This window comes from Aureobasidium pullulans, assembly GCF_000721785.1.
Source record: "Aureobasidium pullulans EXF-150 unplaced genomic scaffold scaffold_3, whole genome shotgun sequence".
Classification (NCBI taxonomy): Eukaryota; Fungi; Ascomycota; class Dothideomycetes; order Dothideales; family Saccotheciaceae; genus Aureobasidium; species Aureobasidium pullulans.
The window spans coordinates 1,485,395-1,507,872 of NW_021941023.1; the positions used below are offsets into that span (position 1 = coordinate 1,485,395).

The 22,478-nt window shown below is 50.7% G+C and overlaps 9 protein-coding genes across 9 annotated transcripts; 4 read left to right on the top strand and 5 right to left on the bottom strand.

Moving 5' to 3' along the window:
• Window positions 1–214: 214 nt before the first annotated feature.
• On the top strand, window positions 215–2,221 carry M438DRAFT_267029 (DUF1253-domain-containing protein; the record flags this gene model as incomplete). The annotated part of the gene is made up of 1 exon (XM_029900153.1): window positions 215–2,221. One exon carries the CDS (start codon window positions 215–217, stop codon window positions 2,219–2,221), a length of 2,007 nt encoding a protein of 668 aa, XP_029764160.1.
• Window positions 2,222–5,891: 3,670 nt separating this feature from the next.
• Window positions 5,892–8,171, bottom strand: M438DRAFT_403274 (uncharacterized protein; the record flags this gene model as incomplete). Its single annotated transcript, XM_029909650.1, has 2 exons — window positions 5,892–8,054; window positions 8,102–8,171. The coding sequence occupies 2 exons, from the start codon at window positions 8,169–8,171 to the stop codon at window positions 5,950–5,952; spliced, it is 2,175 nt and encodes a 724-aa protein (XP_029764161.1). The 3' UTR covers window positions 5,892–5,949.
• Window positions 8,172–8,583: 412 nt separating this feature from the next.
• Window positions 8,584–9,162, top strand: M438DRAFT_257880 (uncharacterized protein; the record flags this gene model as incomplete). The annotated part of the gene is made up of 1 exon (XM_029899734.1): window positions 8,584–9,162. A coding segment is annotated over one exon (579 nt), but the record flags the coding sequence as incomplete, so codon positions are not given.
• Window positions 9,163–9,434: 272 nt separating this feature from the next.
• M438DRAFT_135725 (uncharacterized protein) lies at window positions 9,435–12,403 on the bottom strand. Its single transcript, XM_029898860.1, has 3 exons — window positions 12,236–12,403; window positions 11,821–12,187; window positions 9,435–11,765 (listed from the first exon to the last, which is right to left on the bottom strand). Exons 1-3 carry the CDS (start codon window positions 12,285–12,287, stop codon window positions 9,677–9,679), a joined length of 2,508 nt encoding a protein of 835 aa, XP_029764163.1. The 5' UTR covers window positions 12,288–12,403; the 3' UTR covers window positions 9,435–9,676.
• Window positions 12,404–12,955: 552 nt separating this feature from the next.
• M438DRAFT_135677 (uncharacterized protein) lies at window positions 12,956–13,701 on the bottom strand. The gene has a single exon (XM_029898859.1). The coding sequence runs from the start codon at window positions 13,528–13,530 to the stop codon at window positions 13,051–13,053; it is 480 nt and encodes a 159-aa protein (XP_029764164.1). The 5' UTR covers window positions 13,531–13,701; the 3' UTR covers window positions 12,956–13,050.
• Window positions 13,702–14,782: 1,081 nt separating this feature from the next.
• On the bottom strand, window positions 14,783–16,183 carry M438DRAFT_394977 (uncharacterized protein; the record flags this gene model as incomplete). The annotated part of the gene is made up of 3 exons (XM_029909184.1): window positions 15,646–16,183; window positions 15,446–15,581; window positions 14,783–15,395 (listed from the first exon to the last, which is right to left on the bottom strand). The coding sequence occupies exons 1-3, from the start codon at window positions 15,737–15,739 to the stop codon at window positions 14,783–14,785; spliced, it is 843 nt and encodes a 280-aa protein (XP_029764165.1). The 5' UTR covers window positions 15,740–16,183.
• On the top strand, window positions 16,155–19,141 carry M438DRAFT_313035 (uncharacterized protein). Its single transcript, XM_029902541.1, has 2 exons — window positions 16,155–17,242; window positions 17,295–19,141. The coding sequence occupies exons 1-2, from the start codon at window positions 16,419–16,421 to the stop codon at window positions 18,919–18,921; spliced, it is 2,451 nt and encodes an 816-aa protein (XP_029764166.1). The 5' UTR covers window positions 16,155–16,418; the 3' UTR covers window positions 18,922–19,141.
• A 1,181-nt stretch (window positions 19,142–20,322) lies between these two features.
• M438DRAFT_266553 (uncharacterized protein) lies at window positions 20,323–20,735 on the bottom strand (the record flags this gene model as incomplete). The annotated part of the gene is made up of 2 exons (XM_029900120.1): window positions 20,323–20,664; window positions 20,715–20,735. 2 exons carry the CDS (start codon window positions 20,733–20,735, stop codon window positions 20,323–20,325), a joined length of 363 nt encoding a protein of 120 aa, XP_029764167.1.
• Window positions 20,736–20,957: 222 nt separating this feature from the next.
• M438DRAFT_313040 (ribosomal protein L17) lies at window positions 20,958–21,842 on the top strand. Its single transcript, XM_029902542.1, has 2 exons — window positions 20,958–21,297; window positions 21,375–21,842. The coding sequence occupies exons 1-2, from the start codon at window positions 21,082–21,084 to the stop codon at window positions 21,756–21,758; spliced, it is 600 nt and encodes a 199-aa protein (XP_029764168.1). The 5' UTR covers window positions 20,958–21,081; the 3' UTR covers window positions 21,759–21,842.
• The last annotated feature ends 636 nt before the right edge of the window (window positions 21,843–22,478 follow it).

The window sequence follows — 22,478 nt, forward strand, 5'->3', positions numbered from 1 at the left end:
TGGTGGCCGTGGTGGCTCGAGAGGTGGATCAAGAGGTGGCAGAGGAGGTTTCAATGATCGCGGCGGCCGAGGTGGTGGTCGTGGAGGAAGAGGAGGCAGAGGAGGTCGAGGAGGCAACCGATTTGGAAGATCAGAGTTCAGCACCAGCAGAATCGACGAACCCGAGGACCAGCCCTTGATCGAGCCCGATGAAAGCGAAGACGAGGACGAACCTATGGACGACCAGGACAACCTATCCGTAGGAAGCGACGATGAAGACGCACCTTCTTCGAAGGTTCGCGCATACAACGCTCTTCTTCAATCCTTCCAACAAGAATCAGACGAACCCCGCCGTAAACGCAGAAAGATCGAGGAAGCTCCTCAAGAAGAAGAAAGCGACGAGGATGGGGACGGTGTTTCAGATGCGGGTTCAGATGTCTCGGGAAGCGAAGATGGTGCTCAGAACGACGACCAAACACAAGAAGACGGAGACAGCGATGCTGAGGTAGAACAAGAAGAGGCCGACGACGATGAGGATGAGGACCCGACAGATCCCTTCGATCAACACTTTGCCAATCCGGAAGCCAACGAACTTACCAAGCGCCTCAAGTCAATCACCGACAATCAGTGGCGATCCGAGAAACTGAAGGTGCTCAAGGACGGCAGCCTGGCCATCTCTCTTCCCGAATCCGCTCCCACCTCATCACGCAGACCGCTCAAGTCTGTTACACAACTCAACCTCAAGCAACGTATTGCCGAGCCGGCAACGAAACATATCGGAACCTTCAGCGAGTTGGGACAAGCAATTGCGCCCTCACTATACGCCTACCAGGATGTGCTGTGTGGTGCCAGAACTGTCGAGAACGCATCTGAGCTCAGACACATGGCTGCTCTGCATGCTCTCAACCACGTCTACAAGGGCCGTGATCGTGTACTCAAGAACAACACTCGTCTAGCAGCAGCAGAGGGAGACGCTGATCTCGAACTTCGTGACCAAGGCTTTACCCGTCCCAAGGTCCTTGTCTTGCTCGAGACTCGTAGTGCCGCAGCCAAATACGTTGAAGCCTTGATAGCTCTTTGCGAGCCTGAGCAACAGGAGAACAAGAAACGTTTCGAAGACGGTTTCGTACTGGATGAGCTGAAATTCGGTGCCGAAGATGATACGCACCCTGCCGACTTCCTCGAGTTGTTCGAGGGCAACGATGATAACGACTTCCGCCTGGGCGTCAAGTTCACCCGCAAGACTATGAAATTCTTCTCCCAATTCTACGCTTCCGACATCATTCTCGCATCGCCTCTCGGTCTTCGCCGCATCATCGAACACACCGACCCCAAGAAAGCCGATAGCGATTATCTCTCCTCGATCGAAATCTGCATCGTAGACCAAGCGGATGCCATGCTCATGCAAAACTGGGATCACGTAGATTTCGTCTTCCAACATCTCAATCTTCAGCCCAAAGACGCACACGGCTGTGATTTTAGTCGCGTACGAAACTACTATCTCGACGGCCAAGCCAAGCACTTACGCCAAACCATCATCTTCTCGGCATATGTAGCCCCTGAGCTCAACAGACTCTACAACGCTCATATGCTCAATATCGCAGGAAAAGCAAAACTTACACCTTTCTATCCAGGCGTGATTGGCGACATCGATCTTGCGGGCATGAAGCAAACATTCTCGCGATATGACTCCGCATCGCCCCCTGTTGACCCAGACGCCCGCTTCAAGTACTTCAACACAGCTGTACTACCGTCGCTTCTCAAGGTCCCGAGACCCTCAGAAGGTGGACCCGGCATCCTATTGTTCATCCCGTCATATCTCGACTTCGTACGAGTCAGGAACTACTTCGCCAACTCGAATGAAACACAACACATCTCATTTGGCGCTATAAGCGAATACACACCTGTACCCGATCAAAGGCGTGCACGCAGTCATTTCCTTTCCGGTCGTCACAGTGTGTTACTATACACAGGCCGTGCGCATCACTTCCACAGATTGAGACTGAAGGGCGTGCGGAGAGTCATCTTCTACGCTCTACCGGAGAACCCCATATTCTACACAGAAGTTGTAAGGGGTTTCTTAGGCACCATGGTCGCCGAGGGCAAATTGGATCCTACCGAAGCAGCCGTCAGGACCATCTTCTCCAAGTGGGATGGCTTGAGACTGGAGCGAGTCGTGGGAACCAAGCGTGTCGGCGCCATGTTGAGAGATAAAGGTGGTGATACCTTTGACTTCGTGTAATGGAGACCACTTGTTTATACCATCTATGTTCACGTCTCTTCCTCACCTCACGTCTTATTCTCGTTACCCCTGTCGTCGTGTCCGTTTCTGTTTCTCGTGTTCGCACACTTGAAGTTGATGTTCTTGTGACGCGCCGGTGACCAAGCTTTAGGTAAACTTGCTCAACCACATCCACTCTTGAGGCCAACTACACCACATCCTCGCTGCGATATGGCAGCGTATGACTCAGGCCTCGTGTCTTTGCCACTGAGCAAGTCGCTGATGTAAGCAGACGTTGTTTCCCAGGACTATATAATCTACGAACATCCGCCATCTCTCCTCTCTTTCTTTCTAGCATTTCCTCATCTGTCATATCTGTCGCATCTGTCCAAATCCTTTCCTATCTTCCACATATCCCATTCTCTCAATTTTTCATCTTCTCCTCCTATCTTTCTCTTTATTTGTTGCCATTCACCAATTTCTCTCAAAATCCTTTGATTTTCTACTTCTGTTTATTTTGATATCTGTTCGGTCTGACTTGCAATCTATCTTCCAATTATCCTGATATCTATTCTAACATCTTCCGGATATGACTTGCGACTTACTTGATGTAACCTGCCATTTACTGTATCTGACCTACTATCTACATCATTTTAGCTGCCATCTGCTGAACATCCTCTGATCTACTGCCATTTTCCTCACTTCTCTGATAATTTGCCATCTCCTTACATCTATCAGTTCGTTGCTATCTACTCTCATCTCCTATAATCTCCTATCACATCTGCTCGCACATCTTTAGTTATCGCCATTTCCTCTGATCTTCCTAAACACCGCCATCTCCTCTCATCTCCTGCTTCAAAGCTATCTATTGTCATCTTTGCAATTGTCGCCATTTGTTATTAAGTTTGTCTGTTGCATCTATTGTTATCCTCTTATTTGTCGCCATGTTCTTTTCTCTTTTCATTCATCTATTGTCATCTTTCCATTCATCTTCACCTATTGTTACCTTCTTATTTCTCGCTATCTTCTTGTATATCTCTTCCTCGATCTTCTCGTTTTCTCATTTCCTATTTACTAACATCTCTTCTCACGATCTTGTTTTCTCATCTTGTTATTTATCTCCATCTCTATCTTTATCTTTTATCCTGTTCTTACTCATTGCCATCTGTTACTGATTTCTGACGGTCATCTACTACCATCCTCTTACGGCAATCTACTATTATCTCCTGGCATACTGCTATCTATCTTCGCATTTTTATTGCTGCCATCTATCTCTCGTATCTCTTTACATGTCCACCCATATCTTGCTTGTTTCCTATTTTTTCACATCTCCAACTTCTGACTTCTCCTATTTCCCTTGACATCTTTCTTTTTGTCTATCATCATCATCTCATCATCTCATCATCTCATTATCTTACCTTTCTATCTCTCCATCACTATCTACTTTTATCTCTTTCTTACATCCTTTTATCTCACCGCCATCTCTTCATCTATTTTCATTTCATGTTTCTGTTCATCTCTTTACTATCTCTTTGCCTTTTTTTCTCGCCATTCATTGCTATCTACTCACATCTCTACCTCTCATCTCGGCTTTCCCGCTTACCATATTCTCGATCTCTCTTTCTCGCGTTTACTCGGCATATTTTTCGATCTTTTCTTGTTTTTCTGCCATTTATCTTATCATTTGTCTTATCTCTTCTCATCTATCTTTTGCTTGGTGCTCGTGTTCACCAAACTACTGCTATCTGTTATACTTACCCATTGCTTTTCTGGTCTGCGGACCGGGGAGTGAAGGGTGGGGTTCCAACATCTTTGATGTGCTGTCTTTCTCTCCAAATTCGCAGTCGAAGAATGAGGTTTCCAAAAGTCCAAGTCTTCTCTTTCCCTTGCAAGGGGGGCTTCGGCAAGGTTGTGAAAAGGGAAGGTAGTTCTGGTTGTTGGGTGCATGTCTACAGTTCTTGGCTTCTACACTCACATGACACAAATCCATATTCGCGTCATACAAGAGGAATGGACATTGTTTGAACGTTAGTTTTGATTGGGAAATATAGCTGCAGTCCATAGTCCCTCTCTCGCGCCAACATTCATGTCGCCGTGCTTCTTACTTGAAGCCCGAGCCATGTCGCGCGTCCGCGGCGTGGTTCCAAGGTGGATGCTCAGCAGCTCTATGCTGTCCTTGTCATCAACCTGCTACCTCTTCTTTTGTGTTCCAGGGGTGTGACTCGGCTCAGGTGCGTCCTCGCAGTTTAGCGCTCAGAATCCTTTCTTTTTCTGTTTGATGTCGAGGATAATGAGTTGTGATGATGTCTCCGGCGTTTGTGTTGAGTGTTGACCGTGATAGTTTCTCTGTTTCTTCCCGGTCCACGCTCGTGGAAACGGTACTTGAGATAGGTGAGACCATGATTGCGGATTGATGTAACGTCGGCCAATCTGGGTGCTCGAGCCTAATGAGACAGAATGTACATACAGCCTGTATGCCATACGACTATACACTGCGGTGGCTCGTCAATATGAATAAGAAGATATGTATGGCAAATCACGTACCAATAGGCAAAATTCATTCGAAGAAACGCCACAGGTGAAGCTCATGATATGGTTAGTAGCACCGGAGGAAAACCCAGCGATGCGGTAGATGAAGAGGCAAAGGTCTCAGGCACAGTGAATAGACCAAACCATGTGCGACTGAGCTGCCTTTCGTTGACAGTGCTGCATGATCGATGGACAGTGTCGTTCGGACAGTCATATTGGTGCAAACGATTGTGCTTTTGCGTTGTGACTTGATTCTAGAAATGGTCAGCAGGAAGAGAATCGAACCGGGCCAAGGACAAACGTACTCAGTGTATGCTAAAAGTGACGCAAATGATCTGGACGATCGTGAAATTTCTCCTTGAGCGCAGAAGAAGGCGAAGTGTTGTTTATATGGTTGTGGACACCAGCAATGAGCCGGCTCTGTTGATCGATACTTGGCCCAGCGAAGGGCGAGTATCGAAGTTCGACGTTTGATCCGGTAAAGGAGATCGTCGGGGTGCATTACTTGTGGCGCGCAATGTCAGGAAGAGGATTGTCGAAGTGCTGTTTACGAAGTCTAGCAGGTTCTGGCCTGCCCATAGGTAGACAGCTTGGAAGAGTTGTTTTTCAATTGGCGAGTCATGAGGTCGTCCCCGATGCACGACACAGCCCATCGATCAACAGTGGAGTGATCGATGTCTTGAGTATGTTCTTAGTGTTTGCAAACCGGATGGTGGATGGAAAAGCCCACCTGCGCACAACCGCCATGACGGCGATCATTCAATACAAACACAGTGGTCATGATTGAAAGCGTAGGCTGAGGATAGTGCCCAAATCCTTGACCGGCTGTGAGGTGCATAGTCACTGCTGGACGTGCTCAACACAGCCTGTCTTCGATAGTGAAGTAATCGATGTGCTGGGACCAGTGTCAGTCACAGCTCAAAACGTGATGGATGCGCAAACACTTACCTCTAGTTACTCTGTATTGTGCGTTGAAATAATGACCACCTGAAGGTACGCGTTGCTGGTGGCGTAATGCGAGATGGAAGGCGGCAATGTGGTGAATCCGGGAAAGAAAAAGGAAAAGAGAAGAAATGGTCTTGCTCAGAGACGCAGACAGCGCATGAGCACAGACTCCACAACAGCGACAACGATGGCAGGTGCAAAGTGAGGAAAGAGGTAAAGTGGGGGAAGTTCTTTCTATATGTACAAAGATTATTCTTACTACTTACATTCGAGCTCTATACGCTCAGCGTGTACACACCATCAACAAGCTCGTTCGTGCTGTCAGCCTTATCATCAACCCTTTGTTCATCAACAATTTGTTGTTGCCCATGGGCTTCCTTGCTCTCTGCCTGTTGCTCTGACTCTTTCTTCTGCTCGCTACTGCCCCAAGCACTAGCTCTGACACTGTCGAGCTTGATCTTGCCGAAATGACGTTGCGTCACCGTATCAGCCTCGAAGCCCTCGTCTCGCATACGGACAAATGTCTCCACCGTCTCGTTCGATTTGCCGAGTCTAGCATATCCTCCGATCAGTGAATTCCACGTGACCTCATTCGGCTTCATGTTCTTCTCGCGCATATATGTGAGCACCTGCTCTGCGAGTTCCATCTTGCCATGTTTAGCAAATCCGTGCAAGAAGATTGACCACGTCCGCACACTCGGTTTTGCTTGTGAACGGTTGTTGGGTAAGGGCGTTTGCATGTCACGAATGACCTCGGCGGCGTATGAGAGACCAGTCGGGTCTTGGACAAATGCCATCAAGAAGGAGTTGAAGATGTAATCTTTGTTGGCCGTATGTCCATGAGGACGGACATCATGCTCCACAAGACTTCGCCATCGTCTATACAACTCGTGAATGTGGCCAATATTACGACTTTGTGATTGGACGATATTTTGAAGGTGTGCTGCTACCATGATACCAAGGACGGGTATAGTGGGCTTCATCCTGTTCATAGATTTGTTCTCGTACCTCTGAGGCAATATTCCAAGGTTGACGAGAGCTTCTGTATCGAACAGTTGAGTGTAGGCCTCTGAGACTGTAGTGAAGGCGTTTTCGGGATCAATTTGGAAGTGATGTAGGCAGAGACAGTGTACAATCTCGGTTGCTACAACGTTCAAATTCCGCACCTCGACATCGGCTATAGCCTGACGAATAGTGGTATTGAGAGTTTCCGAATTCTCAATCACAGTCTTGCAGCCCTTGAGAAGAATAGCATGCGTGTACTCATCGGCATGTAGGTCATTGTCCACCAGCGAATGATAGATGCTGAAAGCCGTCTTCAAGTCGTTGGCCTCGACTGCATTAAGCATGACGATATTGCAAAGTTGGACGTTGAGTGTTACGCCTATGTCAGATAAGTTTTGAACCAGACGAAGACTGACACGGAGGCCATCAGGTTGATCAGCGGCTTTTCGAAGAATGGTGGCGCAACAACTCTCGAACTGCCTAGACCCAACGTCGGCCCCATCAGAGACGGCATCGAGGAGCATGTCTAAAGCCTGGTCAAATCGGCCATGATGGGCCAAATATGTAGAATAGTGCAGACGAGTATTCCAGTGCAAGAGTGTGCCGCTAAGAACGACACTCTCAAACAGTCGCGAAATCTCGTCCTCAGTACAGAGTTGTAGCAGTCTGCGGAGAGTGTTGCCAGTGATTTGGAGAGGAGTAGTACCCGGACGTTCCATTATGGTGCAAATGACGTGAACTAAGTGTTTACGAGTGTCGTCGGAGATTGAATGTTTGGCGTGATGTTGAACAACAAAGGCCAAGGCATCGGTAATGTAAGCAGCAGGCAAGTATGGTGAAAGATGGGTGATCTCCAGTAGGCGGATAGTGTCATCGATCGAGTTGGCCATTGTCCATAGCAAAGCATGCATCCACTTCCTTCTCCAATCCCTCCCAAGCAGTGTAGCCATCTCTTCGAGGTCTCCAAACTTCTTGGCACTGAGTATCCGGGTAGCCCATTTCCGGGAGAGAAAGATGAGATTGGGTGTCGTCCTAGGAGTGAAATCATGGGTCAAAGCAGTATCGTGTCGAGCGTTTAGTTTTGCAAAATGGTGGTTCCAGTACAAGGCATTGCCGTCGGCAGAGAAGACGATTTCATCCTTGTTTTCAGCACCTTCCTCGCGAGCTTTTCTCCTAACGGGCCTTCCAAGCGGAGACCACTTGGTCCTGACTTTCTGGTCGCCCTTGGCGACAGTCCAGCGAGACTTGACTAGGGCTTGGGAGGTCGACCAGCGCTGGTAATAGGCCTTTTGAACATCTGCACGGGTGAGACTACGTTTCGTCCTGGTGGGCTCTTCTGGCTTCCGCTTCGCATCCTTCCCATCTCTCACATGCTCTTTCTGAACGTCTTCCTGGTCGGCCGGGGCGATGGCACTCTCGTACCATTGTTGTACCAGAAGACTTCTAGCACTCTCGTACTTCTGCGGTTGAGATGACCTCGACTGTCTCGCATATTCACAAGAAGTGGTTGAGAAAGACCTTCTCTCAGTACGTGGATATAGGGCAGGCGCGGTTGCCGATGAGTCTAATGGAGACTGAGGCCATGGCTGGAAGAGCCTCGGGGCAAGGAAGGGCAGGACGAGTTGTTCAGCTTCGGCCACAAGCTTGACGTGTCGGGCGGCGCATCGTGGCATAGGCGGGCATCGACAGGGCGATCGAGTTGTGCTGCGAAAGAAACAGTTAAATGTCGCTCAAGCCATAGGCCCCGAACTTCCACATCCCCAACTTTTTGTGTTTGTTCTGTTTGCTCCGCATGCACGCCCAAGCAACTTTGCGACCAGATCCATCTGCATTCAATCACAACCCACCATCTCCAATCTTACTATCTCGGACCGCTATCACACCTAGCTGTCATGTCTGGAAACCTCTCAAATGCAGCCGAGGACCGCAAAGCCCGCCTCGCCGCTCTCAAATCTCTAAAGCGCAAACAACCTTCGGATCCCACAGAAGCAGACGACAACACCCTCACATCAGAAGACCCTGCGCAATCAGCGGACGTGTCATCCATCATCCTCTCAGGCAGAAACTACGATGCCACAACACGCGCTCCCAAACTCGGCTTCGAGAACGACCCTTCAGCTCAAGAGAATACGCTAGAAAGAAAAGCACAAGAGCTAGCTGCTGCGACCAAAAAGCAAGCAGAGGAAGAAGCTGCTGCACAAGACAAACCTCTGGATTTATTCAAACTGCAACCAAAGAAGCCGAATTGGGATCTGAAGCGTGACCTGGACCGAAAGTTGGACATCTTGAACGTGCGCACCGATAATGCCATTGCAAAGCTGGTCAGGCAGAGAATTGCTGCTGCACAGGCTGAGAAGAGAAAGGGAACTGGTGTGACGACGGGTAACGAAGGCGAGGCTGTGGGTATGGAGGGTGCCGAATTGCTCGAGGCTACCAATCTAAGAGAGAAGGAAGATGAAGAGGAGGCCAGGAGAGAGGAGGAAGCTCAGGCGGACTTGTTGGACGGCAGCTGAACGAATACACCTTCAGCAGACGTCTCATCATCACACCGCCAGCTTTCATCTTCATCGCTGTCTTTGGCCGCAACAACCTAAGTAGACAGATCTCCCATCTACTACCACACAACGTCACAGTTGTCTGCAGGCTTGGGCAGAAGATTTACAGGCGCCCGGCTAGTGCACTGCAATCGTCTTTGGCAGTGGCCTATCTGATACGAATGAAGGTTACTTGAATAACTACAGGAGAGAACAATCTTGTTATCCTTCAACTCTCGTCCAACCGATTTGATCCCATGAAAATATCCCTCATGCCAAAAACTTCCAATAACGTAGTGGTATCCTAAACATCAGAGCAAAGAAAGCAAATCCGCCCGCTTGAAACAGTAATAGAAAGGAAAGGAGTAGAAGCATTATAGACAACGAAGAGAACAATAAGAAAAAAAATGAAAACATGGTGAGAGACGGGGAGGCGGAGAACAGGAAAGGGTAGGGTGTCAACTTAACCAAAAGCCCAAGCCAGCAGCGTGCTTGCCGCTGCGACATCTACGACGAGGATACCAATAACCAAGGTAGCGATCGGCCATCGCGGTGTTCCTCTGCCAAACACAGCACCGACGCCCGATACGGCGAAGGCCAGACTTGAGGCCACCGCCAACACAACACCAGCATCAACCTCGGATGCCAATTTTCTCTTGCCTGTGGCCACTAGTATGTAGCCGATACAGAGAAGTAGAACAGATGCGACAAGACATGTGGCTGCAAGCTGTGGGACCCAGTCAGGTTGTTGCTGTACCTGTACCTGAGCATTGTATGAAGCCACACGTCCAGCAGGGCCGCCCAATGTTCCGTAAGAACGACGCTGAGAGCGTCTAGGAGTCGCCGTTTCCTCATCAGAAGAGGTAAGTGTTTCCTCGGTCATTCCGTGTTCGCCAGTGCCATCGTGACCCAAGAGGGACTCCTGATCAGATACCTTCTTCGAAGTCCAGAAGCCACGAATGCGACGCCACGTCTTAGTAGCAGTCGACACTTCGTTCGGGTCAATGTACAATACATAAGCACCCTCATCTTCCGAATCAGATGGGTTGTCGAACTCGTTCCAGTATTTCTGCTTTGGCAAAGCACCACCAGCCCTTTCGTAAGCCGACTTTCTCTTCTTGCGGAAAGCGCTGAGCGGAGGGGTCTCCAACTGATCAGGAATCTTCACTCTGGGCGGCGACTGCTCTTCTACAGCAGTCAATTCGCCAGTGTGATCGCCGACAGATCCAGTCGAAGTCGACATTTGAGGCGTAGTTGATTGAGAGCCGTAACTAGAGTCGTTGTTGTACGCTCTACGTCTACTTGCCGCTGTAGGTACCTTGCGGATGTCCTTCTTCATCAGAGGCATCCAGAAAGGGGGAACGACATTCTCAGGTTGACAGCAATACCAAACTGAGTGATACTCCAGCGAGAAGCCACGAACACGCTCGACAAGATGATTCTGATCCAGGACTTTGAGAAGTGTGCTGTTCCTGAAACCTTCTTGTCGTACGCGAAGGACTGCAAAGGGAAATTCTGCACTCAGAGACTGTGTGAACGTATCTTCCAACGAGTTCGTCAAAGACCCGGCTTTGGTCATACGAATGTTCTTATCCAGAGTGGCAAGAATGAACCCGCTAGAGTCAGAGGCAATTTCAGCGAAGCGAGCTCTGTTCGATACGATGGTGGTCAAAGGCTCGATTGTTTCCTGTCGAGCAATCCAGGCACGCATCTTCTCGGCGGACTCATTGTTCTTGTCGTTCGAGGAGAAAGATTTGTGCAGCGACATTGTGGACGAAGGCTCGAGAATGGCAGAGACATGCTTGCTCTTGATCGAAGCCTTTTGAATGTCACTATCATTAGAACGAGCGATGACAATTGCATCATCACCTTTGGCCCATCTTGCATGAACAGCAGCTTCCTGAAGAAGACTGCCCACTTTGTCCTCACGCTCTTCAAAAGTTGACGAGCTTTGATGCGCCACAAAACTCTCAAGATCATCAGCAACGACCAAAGTTGTGTCGGCCTCGGCAACAATGCTATTCTTTCTGGCCAATGAGGATGTGATACTGTTTTGACGAGAGATGGTCGGAGAAGCCATAGCCGAAGCCGAAGTTCGTCCAGTCGCGAAGGAGCGAGCGTGTTGAAGAAGCAGGATTTGTAGTTCGACGATGTTGTCAGGATGCACCCAGTAGACTACATTCTTACCATCACGACCCAGGGGTAATGTTGACATGTAGGAGTCGAACTCGACAGGTGACTTGGAGCTAATGATGGATTCAAGGTGTGCCAGTCCGGTTTGGGAAGCAGTGTTCTCTGGGATTTTCTGGGGCGTTCCACTGATACGCTCATGATATAGAGTCCTGAGCACCGAGAGTGTCTCCTCATATTCCGAGTAAAGCGGTTCCATGTCGATATTGGTGAAACTTGAAGGGTCGCCGAGGACGTGTCTGTTGAATTCAGTCTCGAGTTCTGTAGATCCAGTCCACTTCTTGTGTTTCTTCAACAGTTTGCGGAAAGCAGTCTGTTGGGCCTTGGAAAACCGGGAGAGGCATTGCAACTCGTCACCAGCCCTGTTGTGTACATCAGTATCGCTCTGGGCGAAGAGCGGGGGAGGCGGAGACTCACTTGAGGATATCAGCCTCGAGTCGACCATATCGTTCGAGGCGCTTAGCAGGTATGCGGCCATTGACGGAAGGCTTTGATGTGAGAGAGGTGGTTTGCTTGCGGAGATGGTCTGCGACAGTCAATTGATGCTGCCGTGATGTGGTTGATCGCATAGATAAGGACTCACCCAGCCGTCTCTCAATTTCACCCGTCTTGCTTCTTATGAACAGGCTAATTCTCTGATGCTGTTGTTGCAAGATGCCATAGAGATTGTCCTCGAGTTCTTTCCCCCGCACATCGACGGCTCCTGGTATAGAGATGCTGTTGCCGTTTCCTGCGGTTGTGTTCTCCTTGATGTAGTGCTTCACGTCGTCGTAGTCAATGTTGTCTGGCTGGTCAGTAAGAGCACCGGGCCAACGGATTGGGTGATACTCACGATGCGCCCATGCAGGGATTGAATGCTGGCGAAGAGTCGCGCCATACTTCATGATGACGACCGAACCAAAGCGGCGGGGTGAGAATGGCTGAGATTGACGATAGACTGCGGAGTAAACAAGCAGCGACAAGGGCGGAACAAAGCAACTTTGTCTATCACGGTGGAAAGGGTTGTCTGGACGTGGCGCAACGGGTGGGACAATGGATGGCTTTTGAATACGGATGAATGTGAGTAGGGAGCTTGGTCTTGTTGGACGAAGGTGAAGAGGAATTGCTGATTCCTGAATGATGCCGCAGCGACCTCATTGGACATTGCCCAGCCTGCCAGTGGTGCTGCGATCTTCAAAGCGTTTCGATCCCGCAAAACCGGCGCCGCGCCACAACCTGCTGCTCCACCTTTTCCACTCCCTTCTGGATTCTGCTCGCGTGCTCTGTTTCCTACCCTGGTCTAACCATCAATCATCAATCCTACTCTATCTAGGGTGCCATTGGGCAGAGTTTTTTTGTTTATACGCGCATGTCACTGCTCCACTGCCACCATCCGCCTCGGACTCTCTCGATCAGGCTCGTGCTTAGCTTTTAGGCATCGCCGAGCCGACCGAGGGCCGTCGTACTGCCAAACAGGCTGTTAAACAGTTGAACTACTGTCTTTGTACGGTCAGAACTCAAAACAAGGTAACAGGATCAAGGTTGACAAACGTTCCTGTCCTGCATGCTTTCTGGCACACTGTGTCTCTCGAGTCACAGCAGATTTATCGTGTCAATCCGAAAACCGGATAGGTACATGATGCAGCGGGATTATGCATTGGTGGCCACCTAACCTGGAACCTTTACTGCGGTTGCCAGGACGCATGTCTCGCAATATACACACAGCCCATCGTCTAAATTGCGCCTCGTGTCTCTGCATCGAGCTATCTCAAGAGTCAGAGAATTGAACGTGCTTCTATTCATGACTTTGACAGAAACAAGCTCAACCAATGTCGAATTTTTCTTAGGACCCAAGTGTTTGGGTAGGTCTTCGCGAAGGAAGAACGTGGCTTGCGCTGCCCTGAACCTTGCATGCATGGCAGTCTGAATCATCGGCACGATCGTCGGCAGCATGAACGCATGAGATTTTGCTGTCGGTACTTGGTTCTGATATTGACAGGTTCGCGATATCAAAAGAAGAGCTGGCCAAGAATCAGTCGACATACAGGGTGTGTCTGCGTCCGTTGGATAGTGCGTGGCTTGCATGCTGCTTATTTCGAGCTTGGTAACACTGGCGATTCGCTGCAATCCTTGAATATGCAGACGCATTGATGTGCGCGCTATCCAACGGCCGTGAAAATACCCTGTACAAAAGCTCGACGATATCCCCCATGTCAAGACGCCCTCCCCGCATGGTTCAATCACAGACCCCTTGTTGTCCTCGGTCGACTCGGCTAATCTGTCTGTGGTGGAGAATACGGAGTACCTGAGTAGAACTGGGTTGGATCCGACACATCCCCCAACACGAATGAGTCAGCCCAAGTTACAAAACGTAAGAGATGTGGGCATCCTGATATGAGATTCGTGAGGGTCTTGTTGTCTTACAGTGCGGATGTGTCTCGCAAGCATCCTGGAGATCAAATTCTGGCACAAGAGGTCCAACAATCAACAATCACAGCGCAGCGCAGAAGATGATCCCCGTACTCGCCCGACTCCCCGAGTGGCTTGCAGGCATTACAGACCGTCTCCGGGACCTACGACGATTGCCTTGAATCTTGCGAAAGCTTTGTTGGCGCGCTGACGAAAAGCTCGACGTGAGGATACAACTGCCGTCGACCATACAGAAGGCAGACCGGGCGCACGTGCTGGCACATACAGTACACCGATACGGCCTCCCCGTGTGCAGAATCTTGTCACATCAAACCTGTCCGAATGCACGATACTTTTGAGTAGGACCGCTCTGTCCACAGAGAGCCACTCCTTAAAGCCCTCTCTCTGGACCTAGCACTGACTTCAAAACCCATCGTGCATTTCTACAGCTTCACGCGTGACAAAGTTTAGCACTCGGGGAGTGGAGATGTCGTGTGCTCACTTACCGCAACCAGGGTCCTATGCGGCCCCACAAGTGCCGCCGGCGGCCTCAAGTGCTTGTTTGATCTAGAAGTAGGCGGATAAATTGCGTAGTTCATGCATCTGCTTTCTCATTGGTCTCGTTGCAATTAATGTGCTATTTACCTACTCGGAAGGCTTGCCAACCGACAGAGAACCCCCACTGATCGATACACTCGAGGCACTGTAAAGGCCGGGGTGCGTGCGAATCAACGTTGGTGGTATTGTTGAGACGTGATTCGACATGGCTTCGCGTACGCCCTAAGGCGTGGAGCTGGTGTCGCTAGTGTAGCGCGTCTCGAGGCATCTGTTTGCGTACTGTTGCATGTGCTACTGGGGTTGTTCGGAGAGCGTAGGACGTGCTCCGAGACGAGGCTCTTCCAATGATTATTGAAAATTTTCATCGTCCAGATAGTCGCTGTTGCTGAGATGCTGAGGGGGCCAGTGGAGAATCGACATCAGGTGGAGACGTTCATCTGTTCATGGACTGTGTCAAAGCAACCCTTTTGCTGAAAGGACTCAAGGACCTGGTTCGACTTTCCCCACTAGGCACATCCTTCATCTCGCGGTCTTGATCTCGTGAATGGTCGGCACGCTCTAGATCTGTATGCTGCTGGCCCACCGTCGGTCTACCATCGGCGTCTGGTCTTCTAGCTGGTGTTAGGCCACGGGTGTCCTTGACGGAGGCGGACCGCATCCGTCTTTCTGAATTTGCTGATCGGCCTCGTCTTCTTCCACGCTCAGAAGGACTTCTTGAGCTTCTGCGCATACGAGTGTTTCGATTCTGGCTCTCTTGCATGTGATCTGGTGACGAAGCTGAGCTGGAAGGGCGCCTTCTCTTGTCTCCGGCACCCCCTCTTGCTGATACATCTCGTTCTTGCCTTGCGACAGGTCTGTTTGGCCTGGATCTATCCGGGGAGGGCGAGCGAGTTGAGATGGTAGAAACAGAATCCGACGAGAAAGAGGATACGGAGCGCGAGCGCGAGCGCTTGCGCGAAGATCTTTGGCCATCCATGTCGTTTAACGAGCGTTTGCGCGGCCTTGGTGAGGCTTCTTTGGAGGGCTTTTGGATTGCGCTTAAGTTTCTGCATTCAGTCAGAGGTAACACAGAGATCGATAGGGTTCTGGAGCGTACTCTGATTCAGATGGAGTCGGCGCAATATTGGCGAGTTTTGGTTTGAGCTTGGGGTTTAGGAGTTGCTGACTGCGACTTGGACGCGAGATGTAAGGTCGTTCTTGGGCTTGCGCCTTGCAGTCATAGCTGTAATGACCTGCACGAGTGTGAGTGAAAGTCATCGGTGAAGTGAATGCGCCAAACAGCGACGATGCGCCTACCCTTCTTCAAACACTTCTGGCAAACGGTGTTTGCTGATGCTCGATTGGACGACGATGCGCCTCCCACGAAGCCGGCGCGGCCGTAACGATTCATGGTGCGCAAATGTATAGATGCCTATTGATGCAGGCGTATCAGGGTACCAGAAGTGATGCGACAGACGAATACACGCGGGGTTGTTAAGGCGACAGTGAGAGAACAAACGCATTCACTAATTTACGAAGCGCAGATGGATGTAGCCAAGCCAGGGTCAGAGGGCAGGGTCGTCCTTGCCGACTTGGTCGCGGTTAAGCACGGGGCAGTAGGTACAAGCATGCCAAGGCCCGCGACGATTTGGTGCGCCGTCGAGCGTCTCTCTCCTCAGGCTCGACCGCCAGCGCCCTTTTTGGCTCCTGTTCAACACGACTCTCACCACGAGCGACCGCCTCTATCTCAGTACTGCGTCCGCGCTGTTCTGACCGGTCGCGATCTTCTGCGCTATCCGCGCATCCTCAACTGCCAGGTGCAAAAACTCAAGCGCCCGTCTTTGTCGTGTCCAGGAAAAAAAGCCGTGTCAAACAACCTTCCAACCTCATGTCGACCTACCACCATGCCAGCATCCCTGCCTCTACTCTTGACCATTTTCCTTGAGCCTCCGGTTTCCTGAGATTTCTGCACAACAAAAAAGCCCTTTCTTTCCATTCTATTGTACCCGTCGGAAAAGAAAGTCGACCATCAAGCGACCAATTCGCACTGCTCCATTACTTCGATACAGCTCGCACTATTTGGAGAAACCATGGCCTCTCTTTCTACCGACCAGTCCTCGGCGAGGCGAACCTTTGCCAACGCACACCTTCCGGCTCAAAGCCACAGCTTGCCCTCGTCTGCTGCTGAACATCAGCTGCCTGCTTCTGGGAACTTCCAGCCTTCTCATCCCGAGGACGCCAACAATCAGACCGTTCAGCCTCCTCGCAACGATACGATCTCTCCCGCAATCCCAAGGAAACTTATCCCATCCCCTTCGAATGAGCCTTCAAAGGCTCCGTCCATAGACGGCCTCGAAACGACTCCCGTCCTCACCACACAAATTCTGTCCGGCACATCCGACGAAAGCGCTACCCAACTTTCATCCTCCGACGACTCGGCCAAACCCCCCAGTCTCGACGGAAAAAGCGTGGCCTCCGTCACCACTTTTGCGATGGATGAGAAGGAGTCGTTGAGACCAGACGATAGTGCCAGTGTCTTGGCTATCGAAGATGATGATACGTACTCACCCCCTGGTTCCGCCGCCGTCGGATCGCGACTTGGTTCGGAGACCGGTGCTCGTGCCTTCCGTGATCAGCTGTTGGAGATCACTTCCAGAGGACCTGCATTACGCCAGTCTGGTCTTACATCAAGACCCGACTCTGTGACCAACGCTCCAGCCGGAACTCTCTACGTGCCTCCACCAGTAGGCAGTCCCGCAACCTTGCCTGGCTATGTCCAGCCACCTTCAAACCTCGGCAGGCCTGAAGACGTGCTCCCCGACGCAAAGCTCTTGGAAGCTCTCAACAACCCTCGAGACAGAATATGGGTGCTCAAGTTGGAGCAAGACATCATTGACTTTGTCAAGGATCCATCGTACGTTTTACGATTACCCAAAAAGTGTGCATCTGACTGACTCTCTTCACAGTGAACATTCCCTGGACCTGCCTCAATGCAATTCTTTCTACAGAATGCTTGCTCACAAATTGGCTGACTACTACATTCTTGGCCACGCTGTTGATGGTTCTATTTCAGCTGTCCGTCTTTATAAGACTCCGAACTGTCGAATTGCTCCACCCCTGACTGCTATTGCGACACCTCCGACAACGGCTAACACACCACCTCCTGCTGCTCCCCAGATGAAGATTCTACGCCGCGGCGGAGATGCACCCCTGAATGGCCTCTCCAAGTCGAACTCTGACGGAGGTGATAGTGGTGACTCTGACAAGAACAAGCCTCTGACCCGCGAGCAACGTGAGCAGAGGTACGAGTTGGCTAGACTGCGAATCCTGGGATCTGCAAAGCCCACCGAGGATGTGTCTCTAGTCAAAGAGAGGGACGAATCCCGATCCAGCTCTGCTGCTGGGAAGAAGAAGCCAAAGAAGCAGCGCAGTAACAGTGACGATGACTTTGAGGCTAGATCTGCTTACAGTACTTTTGTGACGCCGCAGAATGGTGCCACCGACGGCGTTAACATGGTTTACTACCCCGCATTCCCCGGAGGTGCCCAAGGTGCCCCTGGCATGTACGCCGGTGCTCCTGCAGCTTCGGCTGCGCAGAATTCATATAACGCTGTATACGGCCCCACGACGTCTTCTCAAGCCGCCCCCTATCCATGGCTGCAGCAAGGCTACGCTGGTTACAACGATCCAAACAATCAAGCCCAGCATAACGTCAATGATCTCTCCTCGGATTTCCAAGCCATGTCTTTCCAGGCACAATCCGGACCTACCTCTCCGCCTGCATCGGCTGGGCCTTATGGCTATGCAGGTCCACAAGGTCAACAGCAGCAACATCCTTCATGGCCCCAGATGACGCCTTATCAGCCTGGCTATCCTGGCAGTCCCAACTACGGTGGCCAATTTGCAAGCAGACCTCCTTCTTCGGCGAGCCACGGCTCTGCGACACACGGCTACCCATATGGAATGCCCATGAATCAGATGCAGATGCCCGAAAGTTACATGGGATATCAGAACCAAGTCATGGCTGGTGCTTTCAACCGTGGAAACTTCAATCCCCAGAGCCAGGCGTTCATCCCTGGTTATCAGCCTCACTACGGCGCACCGATTGCACCTCAAAACAACATGGGGTTCAACTCTGCTTACCCTGGATCGCATGCACTACAGCGTCAGAACTCTAGCCAGTCACAGGCATCGTCGTACAACGGACAGAGTATCAGCCAGACCAACAGCAGGCCACCTCACCCTCTGCCACAGCCCGTCTTCTCTCCTCATGTACCCATGCCTTTCCAAAGTTCTCAAAGACAAGCCGCTACGCCATCCCGCCCTGGCACCAACTCTGCGGCAGACAGCAGCAACAACGCACCGAGTTCGATTGCCAAATGGGGCACACCTGCCTCTTTGCCAGCTAAGCCTCCTCCGCCGGCAGCCACGAACTCATTCGACATGTCTAGAATGCCCCACGCCCAGCAAAACAGCGCTCCCTACTCACCTGGATCTGCAGGAAGATTGCCAGGTGTTGGAGGACAGGGATACCACGCCTTGCCATCTATGGTCGCCTTGCGTAGTGGGCAGGCACCCAGAAGCGGGCAATAATCCAATTTGATACACATGTATGCAAGGAAGTACTTTTCTCGGGGTTTTCTGCTTTCAAAAAGAAAAGGGGGTCTCATTCAGTTTTTTGGGTGCACAGTGGTGGATTTCGGAACGGCGTTTTCCTTATCCAGCATTCTTGGGGAGTTTGACCTTTTGTCTTGGGCATTTGATAGTGAGCTTTTTCTCCGATAAGCTATACGTTAGCTGAGAAGAGACACGGATAAGACTATTGCTTTAGGTAGTGGAATAAAGTAGTTCAGATTGTTCCTTGCATCATGCGTGTTTCTGAGTCGTACGCCCTTGTTCTCGTTCTTCCGATATCATTGTGCTTTCTCTTGCTAGGTGCTTTCTCTTCTTGACCTTCCTGGTTGTTCTTCCATACGTCGTCGAGTAGGGCATCACAGCTCCCAATGTCTGGGTGGTGAGAATAGTGCATAAAAGAACGGAGGGTGAAGATGGAAGAATTTCTTATAGCTGGACGGAAGGGAGAAAAGGGATGAGAGGAAAGACTCGTCACTGACACCAGCGGAGTCCCTGGTCGATTTCATAGACATGCTGCTGCGAATCAAAACAAGTGATCCTCTGATTTCCTTCACTTACTCCCTCCCCCTTATTAATTGGCCCAATCCACTCACTCCCAAGAAGATCGGGGGTTTGGCCCAAGTGGCTGGCCTCATCAACTTCTTCAAAAACCTCTCCAAGTCTCGAGCGTAAATAGAATCCAGGGGGTGTGAGTTCGACTCACACCTTGGTTGGTCGCGTTGACAGATTTGGTTTCAAAGATGTTTCCCCGAGCGGTTTTTTTGCTGTTTTGTGTTGAGCTTTCTCAATTGTTGTTTCGCTCTGTGTTGCGGAAGCAGATAGAGCCTACCTGTTTTTGTGGTCAAGAATCGTGCGGCTGTTCTCATGCATACCTTGAGCGTCACATACTATCTGCGCAAGTCGAGCGACGCATCAGCCATGGAGATTTCACGATAGTGCGCATAAGACATTCGAACTTGGAGACACCAGACGAACGCAAAGCCGGTGCCTTCTTGGTTGAGAGAAAAGGAAGGCATGGAGGACTCTTCTATATTGGAGGTTTGATGGCCGTATGGTAGCACTAGAGCCCGGTTCAAATGCATGATGGCAGATCACAGTGAGTCGACAGCTTTGAGTGGTGAGTCGTTTGAATTCTTCTCTTCCCGGCCTGGCTTTTCTTTGCCGTGCTTCTTTGTAGTGTTGATGTCGTGTGTCGCATATCTTGACGATAGGGGTATCTATCCGTCTCTTCCTTTCAGCATTACCACGGCTGACGCAGGCTCCTGATGCCATGATCGTCGTTCCTGGGGCTCTTTTGTACACGGGCAGGCTTTGCCTGCAGCCTTATGTTGTTGTTTCTCCTTTCCCATGTTCAGTCTTTCAGGTCGTCTTCTTCTCAGCCTCGTCAACAGCAGCACCCAGGCCCTTGCTGAAGGCACCAGACACCTTGTCCTCGGCATCTCTCCTCCATTGCTCCCAGTTGAAATGTTGAATCTTTCTCACGGCAGCTTCCAGCTCAGTGTTCCAGCGGTACTTCAGACGATCGGCCAGACCAGGTACGAGATGACGGGCAGTATGCGGTGCCTCTGGGGGCTGGGGATCTGTGATGTTTCGCAAGACGTTTGATTGCTGGCGCAAGAGGTGAGATTGGTATAAACGGTTTCGCTCGTGCAAGTTCAATGAGATGTAGAAGATTGAGGATGTTAGGGCAATGCCGCCGATCTGTGTTGTGTTAGAAAGAGGAGGGGTGAAGCTTGTAGGAAGGTACGAACGAAGCCAGTTGTGAAGCCCATGATAGTGACAGGCGTTGTTTGGCTGTCTTAGAGCGAGTGGGAGTACAGCGAAAAGCGATTGTCGAGGTTGGAAGGTACGATACAATTGTTGACTGATTGCGGGCAAGTCGGAGGAGAGAACGAGATCAACTTTCTGGGGAAACCGCAACCTTTGCTCTTGGCGCATTTCTACCTTCAATCGACAGGCACCATCTCACCAGTCTTGCACATTTAAACCGTGCGCACTATACCGGACCAACTGTCGACTCTGGATACTTCTTCCTCGGCGACTACTATCATCTCTCGAGTGACTACTTGCCCGAACCTTACAGCGCCACCCGGCAGGAAACTCGCATAAAGAAAAAACATGGCAGGCGGACTCCAGAAGTACAGACACTTGTCGCGCAGCAGCTCGCATCGTCAAGCTCTGCTCAGAAACCTCGTCACATCCCTCTTCAAGAACGAGACGATATCCACAACATGGCCCAAGGCCCAGGAAGCCCAGCGATTGGCCGAGAAGTTGATCACCTTGGGAAAGAGAAACACCGACGCCAGCAAGAGAAAGGCTCTCTCCATCTTCTACGTATGTCGCCTTCCGTACTCTGCCCGGATATTGATCGTCTCCTCCGTGAGACAATTGCTAACAAGACTCGACAACAGGAACCCCACTCTCTCATCCCCAAACTCTTCGGCCCTCTTCGCGAACGCTTCCTCAACCGCCCCGGTGGCTACACCCGTGTACTACGCATTGAACCCATCAAGGAAGATCAAGCACCTTCTGCCATTCTCGAACTCGTCGACGGACCCAAGGACATGAGATTCGCCATGACCGCCCGCACAGTATCCCGCCTGCGTCGCGAGGGCAAGCCCATCAACGACATGACCGCCGGTAACATTGCCAAGGTCACTCGTTTCCGTCCCGAGGGAGAGAAGGACCTGGAAGACATGGTCGCCAAATTCGACAACCTGGATGCTCAGGGCGAGCACGGCTTCGAGAAGGTCTACAAGCAGAGAGTCTACCACGTTCCCAAAGCCTCCAGATAGATGCTTTCATGCGTTATCTTGCTGCATGCTTTTGTACATTTTACCTCATTGGGATGGCGTTTATACTGGAAAACTACGACTGGGTTGCGAAAGAGCTTGTACAATCTGTATCAAAATTAAGAATTCCTCCATACCACCGAAGCTACTGACGCAATACATGTCTTATGTGTACTGGCAACCGGCAAAAGAGCCATAGTCAAGTATTTGCTACGTCATTGACGGCAAAGAGGTATTTCGATCATGCGAGCTGTTGCCAGAAAGATATACTGACAGTCAGGGTCACTCCTTTGGCAAGCAATCTAGAGACTAACAAGGACATGATCGTCTCCCACATGCTCGGATCATAATACCCTTTACTTCTAGCGTACACCCGGCGATACATGTGAGGTGCTTTGTATTATTTGCGATACTAGGTGGCGGACTCTGGCTTTGGTCTGCTACATCTTCTTCGTTCGGACAGGCGTCCAGCTGAAGTTCGAGAACAGCATACAAAGAAGAACCTCAAGGTCACAGTTGCCACCAGGACACGGCCTGAGAATTCAGACTTCCCTACCTCCCGAATGAGACGCAAAAAGAGCGGAGGGATGAGAGAGTTACAAGGTGACTCACCACCCACATGGCCATCACCTCACCCTCAACCTACGGTATAAAACTCCCTCCCTTCCCACCTTCCTCTGTCCTTCCTTCCTTCATACCCGGCTTGATGACCCGATCCTTCGA

Bases quoted from the DNA above. Each gene is read 5' to 3' on its own strand.
- M438DRAFT_313040 (XM_029902542.1), top strand. From the start codon at position 21,082: ATGGCAGGCGGACTCCAGAAGTACAGACACTTGTCGCGCAGCAGCTCG. The intron at 21,298-21,374 runs GTATGTCGCCTT...ACTCGACAACAG, and splicing joins AGGCTCTCTCCATCTTCTAC to GAACCCCACTCTCTCATCCC.
- M438DRAFT_135725 (XM_029898860.1), bottom strand. From the start codon at position 12,287: ATGAAGTATGGCGCGACTCTTCGCCAGCATTCAATCCCTGCATGGGCG. The intron at 12,188-12,235 runs GTGAGTATCACC...CTGACCAGCCAG, and splicing joins AATCCCTGCATGGGCGCATC to ACAACATTGACTACGACGAC. The intron at 11,766-11,820 runs GTGAGTCTCCGC...TGTACACAACAG, and splicing joins CTCGAGGCTGATATCCTCAA to GGCTGGTGACGAGTTGCAAT.
- M438DRAFT_135677 (XM_029898859.1), bottom strand. From the start codon at position 13,530: ATGCGTCTGCATATTCAAGGATTGCAGCGAATCGCCAGTGTTACCAAG.
- M438DRAFT_313035 (XM_029902541.1), top strand. From the start codon at position 16,419: ATGGCCTCTCTTTCTACCGACCAGTCCTCGGCGAGGCGAACCTTTGCC. The intron at 17,243-17,294 runs GTACGTTTTACG...CTCTCTTCACAG, and splicing joins GACTTTGTCAAGGATCCATC to TGAACATTCCCTGGACCTGC.